The sequence below is a fragment of the Elaeis guineensis genome, chromosome 12, assembly GCF_000442705.2.
Source record: "Elaeis guineensis isolate ETL-2024a chromosome 12, EG11, whole genome shotgun sequence".
NCBI lineage: Eukaryota > Viridiplantae > Streptophyta > Magnoliopsida > Arecales > Arecaceae > Elaeis > Elaeis guineensis.
This window is the reverse complement of record NC_026004.2, coordinates 6,306,736-6,323,136: the sequence shown is the minus strand read 5'-3', so window position 1 is coordinate 6,323,136 and position 16,401 is coordinate 6,306,736. Positions and strand designations below refer to the sequence as shown.

The 16,401-nt window shown below is 36.9% G+C and overlaps 1 protein-coding gene across 2 annotated transcripts; it reads right to left on the bottom strand.

Moving 5' to 3' along the window:
* Nucleotides 1-711: 711 nt before the first annotated feature.
* LOC105054823 (DNA mismatch repair protein MSH3) lies at nucleotides 712-13,627 on the bottom strand. Of its 2 annotated transcripts, none has more exons than XM_010936425.4 (12): nucleotides 12,612-13,627; nucleotides 11,489-11,683; nucleotides 11,160-11,324; nucleotides 9,775-9,873; nucleotides 9,238-9,489; nucleotides 6,545-6,778; nucleotides 6,329-6,460; nucleotides 5,481-5,741; nucleotides 5,314-5,385; nucleotides 3,752-3,901; nucleotides 2,756-3,250; nucleotides 712-1,427 (listed from the first exon to the last, which is right to left on the bottom strand). In XM_010936425.4, the coding sequence occupies exons 1-12, from the start codon at nucleotides 13,563-13,565 to the stop codon at nucleotides 1,089-1,091; spliced, it is 3,348 nt and encodes a 1,115-aa protein (XP_010934727.3). In that variant the 5' UTR covers nucleotides 13,566-13,627; the 3' UTR covers nucleotides 712-1,088. The 2 variants fall into 2 exon arrangements, with proteins under 2 accessions (XP_010934727.3, XP_073102910.1); XM_073246809.1 differs by having other exon boundaries at nucleotides 9,358-9,489.
* Nucleotides 13,628-16,401: the final 2,774 nt, after the last annotated feature.

The following is a 16,401-nucleotide window of genomic DNA, read 5'->3' as shown; positions in this document are numbered from 1 at the left end:
TTTTTCCGCGCGAAGGTCACAACCAGGCTCATTTGATAAGGTCAGGACAGGGTTAATACAGGACAGGTCAGAATCCTGTCTTCCAATGTAGTCCCAGCAAATTACAAAACAAATTGATTGGAATGACGAAAAGCCCTCAACCAAGTCACTTGAAAACAAAAAATCTGACAGGGATTCAGGTCTCGACGTCATGCATCCAAATTTCAGGTTGGGTCCAAATCTGACCAAGGCTTGGGGCCCGTAATCAACCAAACATGGTAATTCTTTCGGTGAGAAAATTCCATAAGACCGTAACATTGGGTCACGCAGGAAAAAGGGCAAAAAGGCTGCTCCACCAAGCCGGACCCCCTTTGAGGCCGTTCTTTTGAGGATAAAAAAATTTATATTATTATATTTTATAATAATATAATATATTATATTATATTATTATATTATAATAATATATTATTATAATATAATATTATATTATATTATATTAGTATATATAATTATATATAATATATGATGATGATGATGATGATTATTATTATTATTATTATAAAAAAATTAAAGATATATTAGAAATGAATTAAAAAAATTATTTTTTTGATTGGTAGAAAAATAATTTATCCACTTTCTTAATAGATACTTTTATTTAATAAAAAAATATTATTCATGAAAAAATAAATTATCTATTTTTTTTTTTTAATACAAACAGAGAATCAAACCACATAAAAGAAAATGCATCGACATACATGCATAACATTTCATTAGATACAGCTCCAGCTCTCCTTACAGTTGCAGCTACACCGGCCTCCATTTTTCCTGCTTTCTCAAATCTACAAAACCAGCAGCTCTTCTATTCGGGAACATAAAGCATCTGGGAATCGAAAAATAAATACCCCCTTCCCTTGCCTCTCTTTTCAATTAACAACAGGAACTAGAGCAAGCATAAATCTTGCTAGACCCTCTCAGATAAAAATACACACCTGGTAACAGCTGAAGGATTACACAGAGGATGAACTATCAAAATTTAAATATTTTTTCATAAAAAAATATGGCACTTCATTTTTGTAGCACCGGTATAGCAGCAAGGGCATATTTAAGTTTTATACTCCTTTAGCTTCCATGGTGTCGCTGGACGGTTGCCCGCTTACCGTCTTCAATGCAAGCTCTCTTGCATCTTTTAAAGCGTATAAGATGTTCATTGGCTCGGCATCATCCAATGCAGATTTTATACAAGACAACAGATTGTGGCATACTTCTCCAAAATTTTCAAAGCGATCATATTCACTATATGAAAAACCTGTTGATTTAGAATAGTTTCTCCCCCTTTCATTTTGGGCTGGCATTTCTATGTTCTGTGCACCGTTTCCCACCCGTTCGCTTAACTCTGCTTCTAATTTTGCAGCCACGATAGCAGCTCGTGCAATACATGAAGATGGTAGCTGGAAAAGTGATACCAATATATCACGCACATGATTGCAAAAGAAACAAAGAAGATGCAAAAGCAAAGATGCAAAATCAATAATGCATTTAAAAAAGTCATGTGATCACAATTTTATACCAATGCAGTGCAGGCTCAGGCTCATGCAGGGGCTCAGTCACACCATCTACAAAAATTTATTATGCTGCATATGTATAAGAATATAATCCTAATTGGAATTATCTTTCAGGCCTTTTCCTTGGAAAGAAAAACACACCAACCAAAGTAGACCCCAAAAAAATCCACACAAGAATCAACGTAGACCCCTAAAAGATCCCTTGTGAATTTGTACCATGCAGGGTAAATAACTAAAACCATCCCAGTGTTAAATGCTAACACCAAGAAGATAGAAGGAACGAATAAAATGCAAAGCATGCTAGAAGAAAAAAGATATGCGTCAATGTAGAAAACTACAAAAATTTTGAGGTGCGCATCTGCTTGAGAAAAAAGAAAGAAAGAGAGAGAGAAAGAAATACATGCTTAGAAGCATTTCTATGTTTTAAAGAAACTAAACTAGGAAGATAAGTTAAGAAAGTTTAAAGCAAGAAACAATAAACACATCATTGTAATACAATTTATGAATCATTTGACTACATCATACCTCAGTAAAGTAGCTAACATAAAGAACTAACATTCTGAAGTGATTTTTTTTTTTTTTTTTTTTGGGGGGGGGAGAGGAGGGTTACAAAAGTGAATTCGGTAAATTTTTCAGGTTCAGTAATTCCAAGTTTTAGGGTCAAGTCTCCGAGTCCTATTACACGTGGAGGAAAGTAACAATGCAGTCTAACTCTGTTAAGACAATTTATTCAAACACTGCACAAGTTATAGACAATGTTTTGGGATAGAGTTAAGACAGGCAAAAGTTTAGAAGATGGCATAAAAATTAAAGTTTTGTCAGTCATATCTCCTTTTTAGTAAGGTTGGCTTCAACTCAAACTACTGTGATGGATAGAGTTTTGTAACTCGGCTTTGATACCAACAACGATGCACATGAATAATGGATAAGAAATATATTTATCTGAACTAGCACCAAGAAAAGTATCAAATATAAACCAGTATCACAAACACCCAAAGAGTCGAAAGAACTGGCAACTGAGATCATGTGCCATCGCTTTGTCACTGCATAAAGATTATTCATGATGATGAACATCTTTGATATTTTAGGGATCTAATGCTACATTTGCCACAATGCATGCATGAAGCAACAAATCAAAAAATGCTTTAGTAGATAGGTTAGCACTTGCATATAATAAACCAGAGATAATTGAAATTTGGTGTACAAGAACTTACCTGTGCAAGTCTGGCAACATTAAGACCAAAGCTCTTATCTGATGCACCACAAACAACTTTATAAAGGAAAGTAACCTCTCCTTGGTCTGGTTCCCCAACACTAAATTCTGATTTTGAATCAGTAATTTTGAAAGGTTTCTGTGAAGTCAGATAGGAAACATGGTATGCCCCAACAGATCCTTCAAATTCTTTCTGAATATCCAAAATCTTGGGATAGTGGGTGACAAAAAGAACCATGCATTTCTTCTGCTTAAGAAGGTAATGTAGTGTTGCATAAGCAATCGCAACACCGTCATGTGTGCTTGTGCCCCGGCCAAGCTCATCAATGATGACCAGCGAGTGTGATGAGCAATTGTGTACTATGTGAGAAGCTTCACTCAATTCTTCAAAGAAGGTGCTCCTTCCTTGCTGGATGCTATCTGATGCGCCCATGCGGGTATATATACCATCAAATACATGCAACTTTGCTGATGATGCTGGTACAAAGGAACCAACCTAGAAGGATCAGAGGTACATTTTAATGAAACAATTGTCATGGTAAAATGCCTTTAACAACTAATTCAACCATTATAAAGGTCAGGCAACTAGCATCCTATTTGTGTCCTTCTATTCTTCACACTGAACCAGAACTACAACTAAGATGTATCGGAAATACAATATTGACACCCCAATGAGTGGGTTCATATAAATCGACAATTTTTTGGCAGCTGAATGTTACACTCAATCTAATCAGCAGACAAGGACAAAGCTGGTAATAAACTAGTCTGCAATTGTAATTTGGAACATAAAATATTTAAAAACAATCAGAACACATATAGGCCTGGAATCACTGGATCTTACAATTTTCTGTAAGTGGCACAAGAATAACACAAAGTCAAAATTTTGGTAACTCTTCATGGCAGTAAAACTGAACTGGTCTGAGGTACAACTAATGTGCATGATAGTCCACACATGGTAGGTGTATATAGGCGATGCCAATCAAAGACCTAATTATACCTGAGCCATAATAGCTATGAGGGCAACTTGGCGAATGTAGCAACTCTTTCCACCCATATTTGGTCCTGTAACGATCTGACAGTACTCACCATCCTCATGTAAGTTGGTGTCATTCGGAACAAAGTTATCTCCCAACATTGACTCTAGAACCTGCAGAGGAAATATCAACCTAAATTAATTGCTTAGATATAGAATCACAAAAATTCAGGCATGGGAAAAGGAATTTTTTGATATGGCAGAGAGCCTGATTCGGCAACAACAAGAAATAAAAATCAATAGATTTCTCATGGTAATAATATTATATATGTTATGGAATATATAAAGAATTAGAACAAGGTAGGTTTTTTTGGTTACTCTCAAAGTTAGCTGCTGACCAAACTGGTAAAGTCTTGCTTTCACCAGTGTTTGGGGGTTCGGGTATATAGGGAGGGCTACTCCCCATTATGCAACCCATTCCCTACTGGCCTGATCTTGAGGAGGAGGAGGAGGACAGCAGCAGCAGAAGAAGAATAAAAGTTAATATGGGCATGGCTACTCCCCTTATGCAACCCCTTCCCTATGGGCCTGTTCTGGAGGGCGAGGAGAGAAGCAGCAGCATCACGAACAAGAAGAGGGGAGGAGGAAAGCAACAGCAAAAGCAGCAACAAGAAGAAGATATGCACAGTGAGAGTTTCTTGTTTTTGGTAAGGCAGATATATTATACAACTTTGAAGCTGAAGAGGAGAGAGAGTCCCAGATGAAAATCCTGGTGTAATTAGCAACATGAGGAGAGAGAGTCTGCTATGCAGTTTGACTATGCAAATGTGGCTCGTAAAAGGAGCTTGGAGCAGAAGCTATCCTCCAGAGCAGTAAGGATTTCCAATAGTCAAACATGCAAAACACATAGTAACCAGGGGCCTATCTTATATTGAATAGACGTAGTTGTCAAAACATGTTGAATAGTGTTTGAAGGGAGAACTCTTGCCATCTCTGAATTGCTACTTTTCCCCTATAATTTTACCCTTCATAAATTAAAAACAAGGAAAAGTCACAAGCCTCCATTTGTCAATATTGCACGGAAACGGATGCAAGAATCAAATTTGGACAAGTATACAAGTGTCTGACTTGGCAAGAGGGAAAAAGGAGATATGGGAATATGTAGGATAACGTATAAATTTAACTCGATTATGTACTTATACCTTTAAGCATTAAAAAGAAAACGTAAACAAGATATCGTTTGTTAAGATCTTTCAAACTTTCCAATTAACATAAAGATATTAGCAAAATAATATTTTGCAAAATTGTGTCAATGCCTACATCCTTGACAAATGTCGAAAAAACTACTACTAATATCAAATTAGAGGATCAAACACATTGATAGAAGAATACAGCTCTCTTCTAATCCTTAAAATTGGCTAACAAAGAACTCTCTTCCAATTTTTGGAGCTGGACGCAAGTGTCCAGGTAACACTGCCACTCATAATCACATAAAATAAGTCTGTGTTTGTAACCATAGAAAATCCAGCATAGTTTTGATGGACCCAAAGAGCCTTCAATATCACATGACATTAAGTCTCACTCACCGGGTGACGGCCTGAAGTGATATGAATTTGACTTGGTTCATCACTGTTAACAAAAACTGGCCGGACATAATTCTGCAAATGCACAAAGAATATGTAATGAAGCATCAGAATAAAATGCGGATACTATGAGATGCAGATGGTAATAGAACAACCTCACTTGCAGTTACCTGATTTCTTGAAAGAATGGCAAGTGAATGCAGACAGTCCAATGCAGCTAATGCTTGAACAGCTGCTCGAAATTGGGCATAGTATTTAGAAAAGCCCATTAAAAAATTATCCCAGGTAGTCCTGCAGGCAACAGCAAGTTCTTCCTTGGCAAGCAACAATTTATCTAAGGCTGTCAAGACTTCTGGGGGTTGATATCGGACAGTTTTCTTGGTACTGCTAACTTTGACCCAGTTTGATGGAACCCTTGCGTCTGTGGGTAGCTGCAGCATAAGCATAAATGCCATTACATCCTTAATAGAAAAGGAAAATTACAATTGGAAAGAGATAGAATTTGACAGCTTAGCCTTGAATTTACATGTGGTCGAAGATTTCAACAGCTTGCATTTGCATGCGGCCATGTCATAATGTTCCCATTATTATATACAAAGTGAAAAAGAAAAAATATTCTGGTCATGTCCAAAACAAAAAACTTCAAGGAAAATTCTTGATCATATCTTGTTTGAGGCTATATCCATGCAACATAACATTTATTACCCATTGGCATGACCAACTACAAGAAACGACTTGAGATTTGTATAAATTGTGTGGGGTGGTATGACAAATTTCATGTGAACTGCTGGCAAACCCCAGTGCAAAGCAAGCCAAAAAAAAAAAAATGCATGACAAACCATACGATAAATAAAATACAAAAATAACTGTTTTGTAGTTGAAAAAAAAAAAAAATCCATTGCTTCTGGAAAGATGGATGTAAATGAATGCCAGGGAAAGGCATAGACTATGAATGGCAAACCCCGCTTTTGCATTTTCACATATGAAGAAAAGGTTCAGTCAGAAATAACAAACTTACTTCTATCAAGTGTGTCGTTCCAGATACACTCATGAATTCCAAGTTGCGCATTCCAAGCTGCTTTCGGTACTGATAAATTAATGAATCCAGCTTCTCTTCTTCCATCTGGACAGCTAGACGGCCTCTAGCGACCTGTGGATGAGAGAAAAACCAAATAATATAAAAAATAAATCTGCACAGTGCAATCACTTGACCAAACTAGCTATAATGTTATACCTCTGGAAACTGATCGCCACAAGCAATAAATAAATTTAACACATCACGCTGTTCAGCTGCCTCCTTGTTTAGGCAAGATAAAAGTTTTGCAGCATGAGTGATAATAGTAGATGATGAAGCAGTACAAATTAGCCTTCTGAGTAAAGCAGATTTCACAATTTTCTCATCATCCTCGACATGAAGGTTCTGTAATTGCTTCCCGGAGGTTAGGACAGCCTCAATGACTCCAATGAACTGTAACATCAAATCATAAAACAGTCAGCAAATTAGGGACAGTAACCACAATATCTACCAACTGCTGAGTTGAAAAAAACTAATTATCAGGACTGTCATTAAACATAACAAGAAACCCATCTACCACCTTCTGAATCAAGAAAACCACCTAACATCAACAAATCCGAACTTCAACCACTGTCAATCACCAAAGCATATCAAGTGATTCTCGGGTTATTCTGGTACAATGTCATGTTGATTTACAAAAATTGGAATCTAGAATGATTCAAAACACTTTGCCACATAACTGTGGTTAACAAGTAGATGAGATTATCTTTGTCCTTTGCAATTTATTAAGATAGTTTGTTCAGTTTATTCTGACCTCGGAATTTATAACCTTAGTTTGGGTTGCCCGACAGTCCAGTTTTGCATAGGATATATAAAATCAGGGAAGTAACTGCACAACACATGAAATGAGTTTTTTGGTAGTTGTCACTTTTATGCCTCAAGAAATATTTTTTTCTTCACTGGTGAAAATTCTAAGCGAAAAGATCAAAAATAACATTGTAATCAAAGAAACATATGCATAACAAACATTTGGAAATATGATTGCTGTAGTATTTTATGTGGCTTCAAATTTCTAGACCCATCAGGATAACTTCAAAGAAGCAGAGATTCCTGCCATAAGGAAGGACACAGTCATGCCAGAGATTCCAATCCAACCTCAAAGTGGAAGGTAATTCTAAGAACGCTGAATACGCAATGTAAAGGAAAGTGGCTTGGTTCCTTAGATTTAGTTCTATCCCTTCAATATGGCACATTCATTGACCATGGAGGGGTCATCAAAATTGGATTACCTATAGCCTCATCACTTTCCCTCCCCTATTTAGATCAGGGTAGCATTTCTGTTAATCTGTTTGCTTACTAGCGTTAATGAAAGTAACATTTTTACCTCAATAAAAGTGCAAGTGAGAAAGTTATAGCACTTGCTTTCAGTTCTTCTACATCTTTTGGTTCCAGTAAATACTAAGTACATTTTCAAGTATGTGCTGCAGGAAGCATTGTCCTGTTTCTTTTCTTGTGGTGGCTGTTTTCTTTTTTCTTGTTTTTGGGGGGAGGGGGCGGGAGCAGATTATGAATACAGAAATATGAAGTTGATTTTTAGGATCAAGGAGCACATTGAATCAACAAGCCCATTAGATCTAGTTTGTGCTCAATAAACTTCCACCAGCGACAATAAAAGGAAGAGCTTTGCAAAACACCTTAAAGAGGGGCTTTTGTTCCATGCTGGACCAAGGCACAACCCTTTTTTTTTTCTAGAGGTGGCAAGAGCATGTTCCTTATTCTTCTCACATGTTATGTTACATTAGATCAAGAAAAGGAGACCCACCAGCATTCTTGAAGAAATGGTTTTAGGAATTTCTCCTACTCAGTACGCAGTTAGTTTCAGCCATCTTCCTCTATTAACTTAGATGCATTTATTTAGGGCCTGTTTGCTATGGTTTCTGTTTTTGTGTTTTTGTTTCATACAAATAAGTGAAATACTGCCCGGAGACTGATGTTGGAGATAGCATTTGCACAGAACTTCTGCCATTCCTTGCTTTTCTTTTCACTTTTTTCGAAGTCAATACATCTGTGCTGTGAAAAGCTCTAAAGGTTATGCAAACAATTTAAAAAACAAAAGGGTTTCATTATACATATATATTCATTCAAGTTGAATTTTCTCCTTGGGCTTCTGAAAACAAATAAATTTTTAAAAAAAAGGAAAAAAAAGAGGCCCTTAGCTACAGTTTATTTTTGTAAAACTTGCTGGGTACCATGATTAAAGAAAGAGTCCCACTTTAAGGCTCCTAGCAAAATTAGAGCTTGACCTGATTCCTACCATGTGAACACTTCATGTATAAGAATTCAATTTTTAATAATATTAAAAAGGTCATCTTCCTCACTTTCACAACATTCATTCATAAGATGCAATCAGATTGTAGAGCTCCAGCATTTTTGTTCAAAAATGGTGAGTATGGAGGTGAGAAATATCAAATAATCTTGATAGCAGGAGAAAAATGTGATTTCAAATGTAACCACAAGATTCAGTAACGATACTTTTACCTTCCAAAAGCTCTCCAAGACTCATGGAAAGCAAAGGAGCAGCTCTACTACCTTATTGCAACAAAAACAAGTGTTGGGAGGAAGCGTAATATTAATTGATCCATAAATGCGGACAAGTGATCAAAATAACAACATGTATGATAGTGAATAAAAATGTAAAATATATACCACAACCACAACACACGAAAAGAATGACAGTTAATAGTGTTTGTAGTAATACTACTATATGGTTATCACAACACCAAGTCAACTTATAGGATGCATTTATGACTGGTGTAAAGACAAGTTTAGGTCCATCAAATGTATCTACAACAGATCATGAGGGTTGTCTGACTTCTTATTGTGATCAGGGATTTTTGACACAAATACAATACCTCAGATGCTGTGGCTGTGCGGTGAACAATTCTTGTTATTCCTCGCTGAATGTCAGGTGACTTCCCCAACATCATCAAAACTGAAGAAAGAATATTATCAAGTTCAGGTTGCACAAGCACCTTACAGAGATTGTCCCCTTCAAGCTCAATTTCATTTTGTGAACCTCTGCATGACCCCATTGATTCAGCAATCTCAGAAACTGCATCGAGACGAGCAGCTATCGAGTTTCTATCACATAGAGGATGAGTCACCTGCAACAAGATCAGAAAGTCTAAAGGAGAATAAAAAAAATCAGACAAGATGGCAAACATATGCTGCAGTAGGATTGGGCTAAATGTGCATTTGTATGTGAGACTACCACAACAAACAACTGATAGTGGACCCCCCCCCCCCCCCAACCACCACCACCAACACACATCCCTCTCCATTTTTTCCATTTCCATGCATTTTAATGAATATATAATTTCACCTGATACCTATACACATATATATAATCAATCTGATGTGCGAGTTTATCTATCTAGCCCAATTCTTACCCAATGTTTGAAAAGCCTTGAACCAAATGCAGTACAAGTATGGTTCATAGCTTGGAATAATGATCCTTCCATAGAACCATCAGCATTGTTCTTCAAGACCTGAAAAAGCTAACATCAATTTGAGGAATTCTGCTAAATTAAAAGGTTACAAGTAAGGCTGAAGTTGCAGCACTTATAGAGTTATACAATAAAATTCAAATGTGCTATGGTGGTTCTTGCTTTCTTTCTAAGATGACAAAATGTGGAAATTTATAAGCTAATGGAGCAATATAAAATAAACATCACTTTAATCACACAGGATTTTTTCATGTTTTTATCCCCATGAGCCCTTTCCACTTTATTCCCTCTAGAAAAATAGACATTTTTACTTTTCTTTCATAGCTCCTTTTCTTTTCTTTTCTTTTTTTTTTCAGAACATGGTGGTCATTTGCCACCACTCAAGTTTGAACTTGAGACATCTCATTTAGAGAGAAGGGTGCCAACCAGCTGAGCTTGCAGCTGTCTTTTATAGCTGTTTCTTACATGACCATTTTTATTGTTCCAATTGATGTCAATTCCCCCTCTTCACCACTGTCAATAATGGATGCTTTTAGTTGCCTGTCTTAAAATAAATTTAACCCCAAACTGACAAAAGAAATTTCCAACCTGTTATATATAGCCACTGAAAAGAACAGATACTTCATCATTGAGTTATGCAACAACTACAGCAATCCATTCAACAGCTGATTTTATCACTAACAATACCCTAGGCATCAGCAGACAAGACTTACAGATTGTATCTCCAGCAACTATCCAAAGCATAAAAATATTAGGTGAGAAACCTTGATATCTTTTTAACATTAGATAAACCCCTAAAACATGTACTCCCAAAAAAAAAAAAAAACAAAGACAGAAACTAACACATTCATTTTTATCTTTATAGGAAAAAGAAATGGAGAATCACTTTATCAAGCAGCAATTACTAAACATGGTCTTCTTCTTCTTCTGTTATCTACTCACCATTTTGATATTTTAATCGATAGGATGTGTTCTTTAACTTCTTGAATCACATTGATGCACCTGTTTCTCACAGAAGCATATGACCGTATACATGCAAGACCTATGATAAAGATTAACTAGTACTGAGACAAGCTAAATAACCAAAATGAGAAACAGCATGGTTGTATGGACCACTTCAGGCAGGTACAAGAATATTAACATCACACTGGAAGAGAAGCAGAACAAATTTTAAAATGAAGAAAGACAGCACTCTTGTACAACTTATGTTTGAGGATAAGAATGGTTTTCTCTCTCAGACCAAATTATAAAATCTTAGCCAATAATTTTACAAAGCAAACAAGTAAATAATATTTCAACATAATTTATAGTTCCATGTTAAAAATTACCTCGAGTTGATGAAGTGTATTTGCTGATAAAGTCATTTCGAAGGTGCTGGAAAAAGGTCGAAATGAAGCACCCGAAGACAATATCCTTTCCAAACCAAACTGCTTAAGGTAACGAATGGTCAATGCCAATGCTTGCACAGCTAATTCAGGCATAGACATGATTCCCTGAAAACACAAGATGGGCAAGGACAATATTTTATTCTAATGCCAACCATTGGTGTCTAATCTGTAGACCAACAATATAACCCTTGGCAATGAAGAGCTCAATAGCTAGTACAAGCAATTTAATATCAACCATAAAGCTGGATATTCTAAATCAAAAAGCACACCTCAATTCCAATGTGATGGTTTTCCTCCTTGCTCATGTCCATAACTTGTGTATCATGTTCAGCAATCAAAGTATCATCACCTACGCTCTCATATAAAGACATCACTTCAGCAAGTGCACCCCCATCATTAAAACAATCGCGTGATGTACGCTCAACTCGGACATTAGATGAGGGTCCAGCATATGCCAATAGTAGCTAAAAATAATTAGCAAAAACTTTTCAACTAGCTAACAATAAGTTCTGAAAAGAAAGTCAGCAAGAATCCAATGGATAATTGAATGAGCAAGAATGGAAATTGAATGCTGCAACAAATGAGGGGGAGACTTGAAGAGATAAATGGCAGAAGGGAGGGAGTAGCACTTATTTAACCAAAAAAATGTCACCATTCTGCCAAAACATTACATTTACATAATCCAAGAAATGTACAATTTTTATTATAATATAGTAGCAAAATGAAATAAATTGATGGCCACTAATGGTTAAAGAGATGTTCTAGCATTTATGACATGTGTCAAGAAGTAGACTCATTTGGCATTGTACGATCTGGTATCATAGTTAATCAACAGTTGAGTTATATAAAGTGGAATAGTGGATAAAAAACTTAAACTATGACAACATAGCATAAGGTGTTGAGCAGAGTAATTGCAATAAGCAGCATGCAACGTTATGTATATATTTGCTTCAAGTTCATAAAACCATACCATTCTCAGTGATGTAATTCTATACTTGTCACATGCATCATTGATGCAAACTCACATGCAAATAACAATTACCAAATACAGGACACCAATGTGGCAACCCAGTATCATGAACTTCATTAGATTATCGGTTTAAAACCCATTCTTGAATAGTTTTAAAGCTGATCACATGCCTTTCACAAAGTAACAGCTATCACTAATAAGCCACGCAATTTTTTTTGAAAAGAGAAATTCTATAATGGCCCTCATGACTTCCCCTGTTCGGAAAGAAATCCAAGTGAGAAATTTCAAAGGATAAGCTAATCATATCATTATTATTCAAAAGAAGCAAGTGCAACCTTTTTCCATTTTAAATGCAAACAATTATCCAATCAGTTCAAGTAACTAAGGAAAATATTAATGGAAACATTTTCGAGAGCTATTACCTTCTCTGTTGCCATTGACAGGGGTTCACCAAGAAGAATCTCAGCAGGAGACAAGCTCAGAATCACCGCCTCAAGCCCCGACCTCATTCCATTATCACTAAACTCCCCATGAATAACCTCCCCTGTTGAAATCTCCACCGCCAGCACCCCAATCTTCACCTCAAAACTCCCCTCGATCCCACAACTCCTATTCCCCACCAACGCCTCCTTTTCTACAACACAAACAAGATAATTACCACTCTCCGCCCCCGGCCCCTCCTCCCCATCACCCCCCATATCCTCCGCCGCCTCGATCGTGGACCTAGTATACAAGGCCGACAACCCCCGACTGAATGGCGCGAGCCGGTTTGAGCCATGGGCCTTGATCGCCGCCGTCTCCGTCTGCTTGACGACGCCAACCTTGTAGCCGGCCCCGACAAGCCGGCGAACGTGGAAATTCAACCGGAAGGTCGGGACGCTGGCAGTGAGAAAATTGCGGTCCACATGGGCGAAAATTCCAAGAACCCGGGCAGCGTTCTCCGCGTCGTCGCCGAAGAACCGGTACCTGTAGCCGACCTCGATCATGAGGAGGACGTCGGGGTACTTGGATTTGAGCTCGAGGACTTGCTGCTCGAGAGGGGTGTACTTAGGGTTAGGAGGGAGGGATTGGGGGGTGGAAGAGGGGGAGGGGAAGCAGGAAGGGGGCTCGAGGAGCTTGGAGAGGAATTTTTGGTGGAGGGAGGGGTTGGAGGGGGGAGTGGGGATGGCGAGGGTTTTGGTTTTCTTGGGGGAAGGAGAAGAGGAGGGGGTTAGGGTTGGGAGGCGCTTGGAGGGGGAGAAGGAGACGGTGGCGGAGATCTTGGGGAGAAGTTTGGAGAGGGTACGAGGGGGGGAGGAGGAGGAGGGAGGTGGGTTTTGAGAGGAGGATTTTGGGGCAAAGAAGCGGGAAATCACCTGCTGCTTTGGCTTCCCCATGAGAGCTGGGACGAAAGCGCGGGAATGCACGACCGGGCGAATGAACGATGGTGGTCAGCGATTTCTTCTTGCCGCACCCTCGCTACTTATTTGTACCTACCGGTGATGAGGAGGGTCATAGGGGTGCTATCGGATCGGGTCGGGTCTAAGCCCGAGCCTGCATCCATTAAGGCTTGGCCTCAACTTTTGTTTCATATCCGGTCCAGTTAAGGATTGGGTCAGGACGAGGTTTGGTTAATTAAAAAATATGTCTTACGTTTGAGTCCAATAAAAATAGGATCTGGATATCACATACTCAATCTTGAAAAATTTAATTAAGCTAAATAAGCAGTTCATATTTGGAAAAATTATCAATCGAACATCTAATGCATGTTACAAAACTAAAATGATAACCAGCAAGCGCTCAATGATCAATTTTAAAGTAATAATGGATTAAAACTTGAAAAGGTATACTTAACTTTTAAGTATAAATTACTAAACATGTTCTAACATGTCCTAATTTTTTTATTTTATTTATTTGAATAATCTAAATAGGATAGATATTATGTATGTATTTGTATGTGTATTGATGCAATAACTCATATAATTTAATGGGTTTAACTTGGATTCCATATGCAACTCAAGAATTTCAATGGGTTTTGATTTTGATTCCAAACCTCACCCATTCATCATCAGGGCTGGTTGGATCCGTGTCATGGTCGCATACCGGGGTTATATGTTGAAGTGGCAGCCCTAAATGAGGTGCTTTCAACAGCACTTTATCTGTTATGTTTTCAAGCACATCCAAGCACTTATTCAGCTATACTATTGTGTTTTTAAGCATCTCCAAGCATAGCACCATTTGTTATTGCTATTTATTATATTATTTACGTATCTAATATGATATATAAAAGGAAGGATCAAATTGGTGACTTTTGATAAATGACATCTTGAATGTTTGACAAATGACATTTTGAATATTTAACATAATTTATTATAATTTAATAAGAAGAATTAGGTTGATGATTTTTTGAGAAGTGACATTCAGAATATTTGACAAGTGAGTATTTGATATTATTTATTATAATTTAATAAAAAAATTATATTAATCATTAAGAAAAAAATTATTCATTAATCATTTTCAATATTAGATCAATTAATTAGTTTTAATTATTATTCTATTTAGCTTCAACAAAATATATAATTTTTTCGTATATATTTTTTTTATTATCCATACATTGCAGGGTTTTAATATCTAGTTATTTTATAAATAGCCACTCGTTTCTATATTTACCCCAAAAAAAAAAAAAAAAATGGTGGCTGAGAAGGCTGAGGTTTCGAGCTCGAGAAAGATAATAATGGGCCCAGTGGAAGTGCATAGGAATGTTCATTTGCACCGTGATCCAGCCTGTCCGTGTCCAACCTAGAATCAACCTATTCCAGAACGGGCTGCGATACGCGGCCTCTACACATTCTACAAGGTGCTAGATGAGACTCAAATAATGTTGTCGTGAAAAATGTTTTGTCTATTATCTTCCAGGGGGGGGGAAAAAATGTATCACTTCATTGAATTGAATTATATAGTATAATTAATAATAAAATAAATTTTAATATAGCTCAATATTTTTTTTATCTAAAATATCTTTTCTTTTCAAAACATCATCTTTTATTTTATTTTACTCATGCTTGATCAAGATGTCATAGATAATAATAAGATATCATGATAATCAACAGGATGTTATGAAAAATAACAGAATGTCATGATAATGCATCATGCCAAGCAACATAATGTCATAACATTATCCGAAATGCCATAAGATTCACAATAAACCATATAAGGCATCAAAAAATAAAAATAATTTTTTTTTATTCTATAACATTATGAACAATATATATAATTTTTCGTATCTTTATATGATATTCTATTGATTATCATGACTTCATATATTTAAAAAGAAAAAAAAATATTTTTATCAAATAATTTTGAAAAAAAAAAAACTGTATTAAATATTTGTCTCATTATTAATTGCGCTATATAACACAATCCGATGATATGGTGCATATTTTCTCCACCAAAGAAGATGGACAAAGAATTTTTCATGTTGTTGTTGCTATTTTTTTTTTTTTTTTAATGAGAGAGAGAAGAAGAACGCATGTCGGATCCGACTTGATTCTTTAGCTGAACCTGACACGAAGAAAACACAGAGGATTCAAATGCAATGTCTGGTTTGCGAACTGCAAACTTGATTGATAGTAATCAGTGTATATGATTATACTTGTGTAAATAATTTGGTGTCTCTCGACCAAAAGCAAAATAGAACAACCAGTATTTACAAATCATAGTTGTATGTCGCGTGATGGAAATTGCCTACAGCCTGCCACATATTGAGACGCACGTTAGTGTACTAGCATTCTCTGAGCCTCTAACAACCGGTGTCTGGCCCAAGTGTTGTTTTATGGATGGCCACGATCGAAATGCATGGATAAGCTTCTAAATGAGTTGTCGATATGGTTCCACCGAGACCGGACAAACCAAGCACGCGATCCATATACATATTATGTTAGCTCTCTGCACGCAGCAAAATATTGGCCGGCTGGCGCAACGCCAGCCGCACAATCACGTAGAGGAGGAAGATAATACAAATAAAAATGATGTAGATATTGTCCACCTAAATTTATTTTTATATCTAAATTAATATAGATATCGATAGAAATTAAAAAATATGATTAATATTGTTGGAGATTACCGACCGACTCCGCTCATGCCGACTCATAATCGGACATACCCGACCGACCGACCGACCGATCGTCGGGCGCCATTACCGACCGATTAACGGCTCTCTACCGACTGCACCAT

What these genes read in the sequence shown, in the direction of transcription:
- LOC105054823 (XM_010936425.4), bottom strand. Translation starts at nt 13,565, where the DNA reads ATGGGGAAGCCAAAGCAGCAGGTGATTTCCCGCTTCTTTGCCCCAAAA. An exon ending in ACCATCACATTGGAATTGAG is followed by an intron (nt 11,325 to 11,488) that starts GTGTGCTTTTTG and finishes TTGTGTTTTCAG; the next exon opens with GGAATCATGTCTATGCCTGA. An exon ending in GTGGCGATCAGTTTCCAGAG is followed by an intron (nt 6,461 to 6,544) that starts GTATAACATTAT and finishes TCTCATCCACAG; the next exon opens with GTCGCTAGAGGCCGTCTAGC.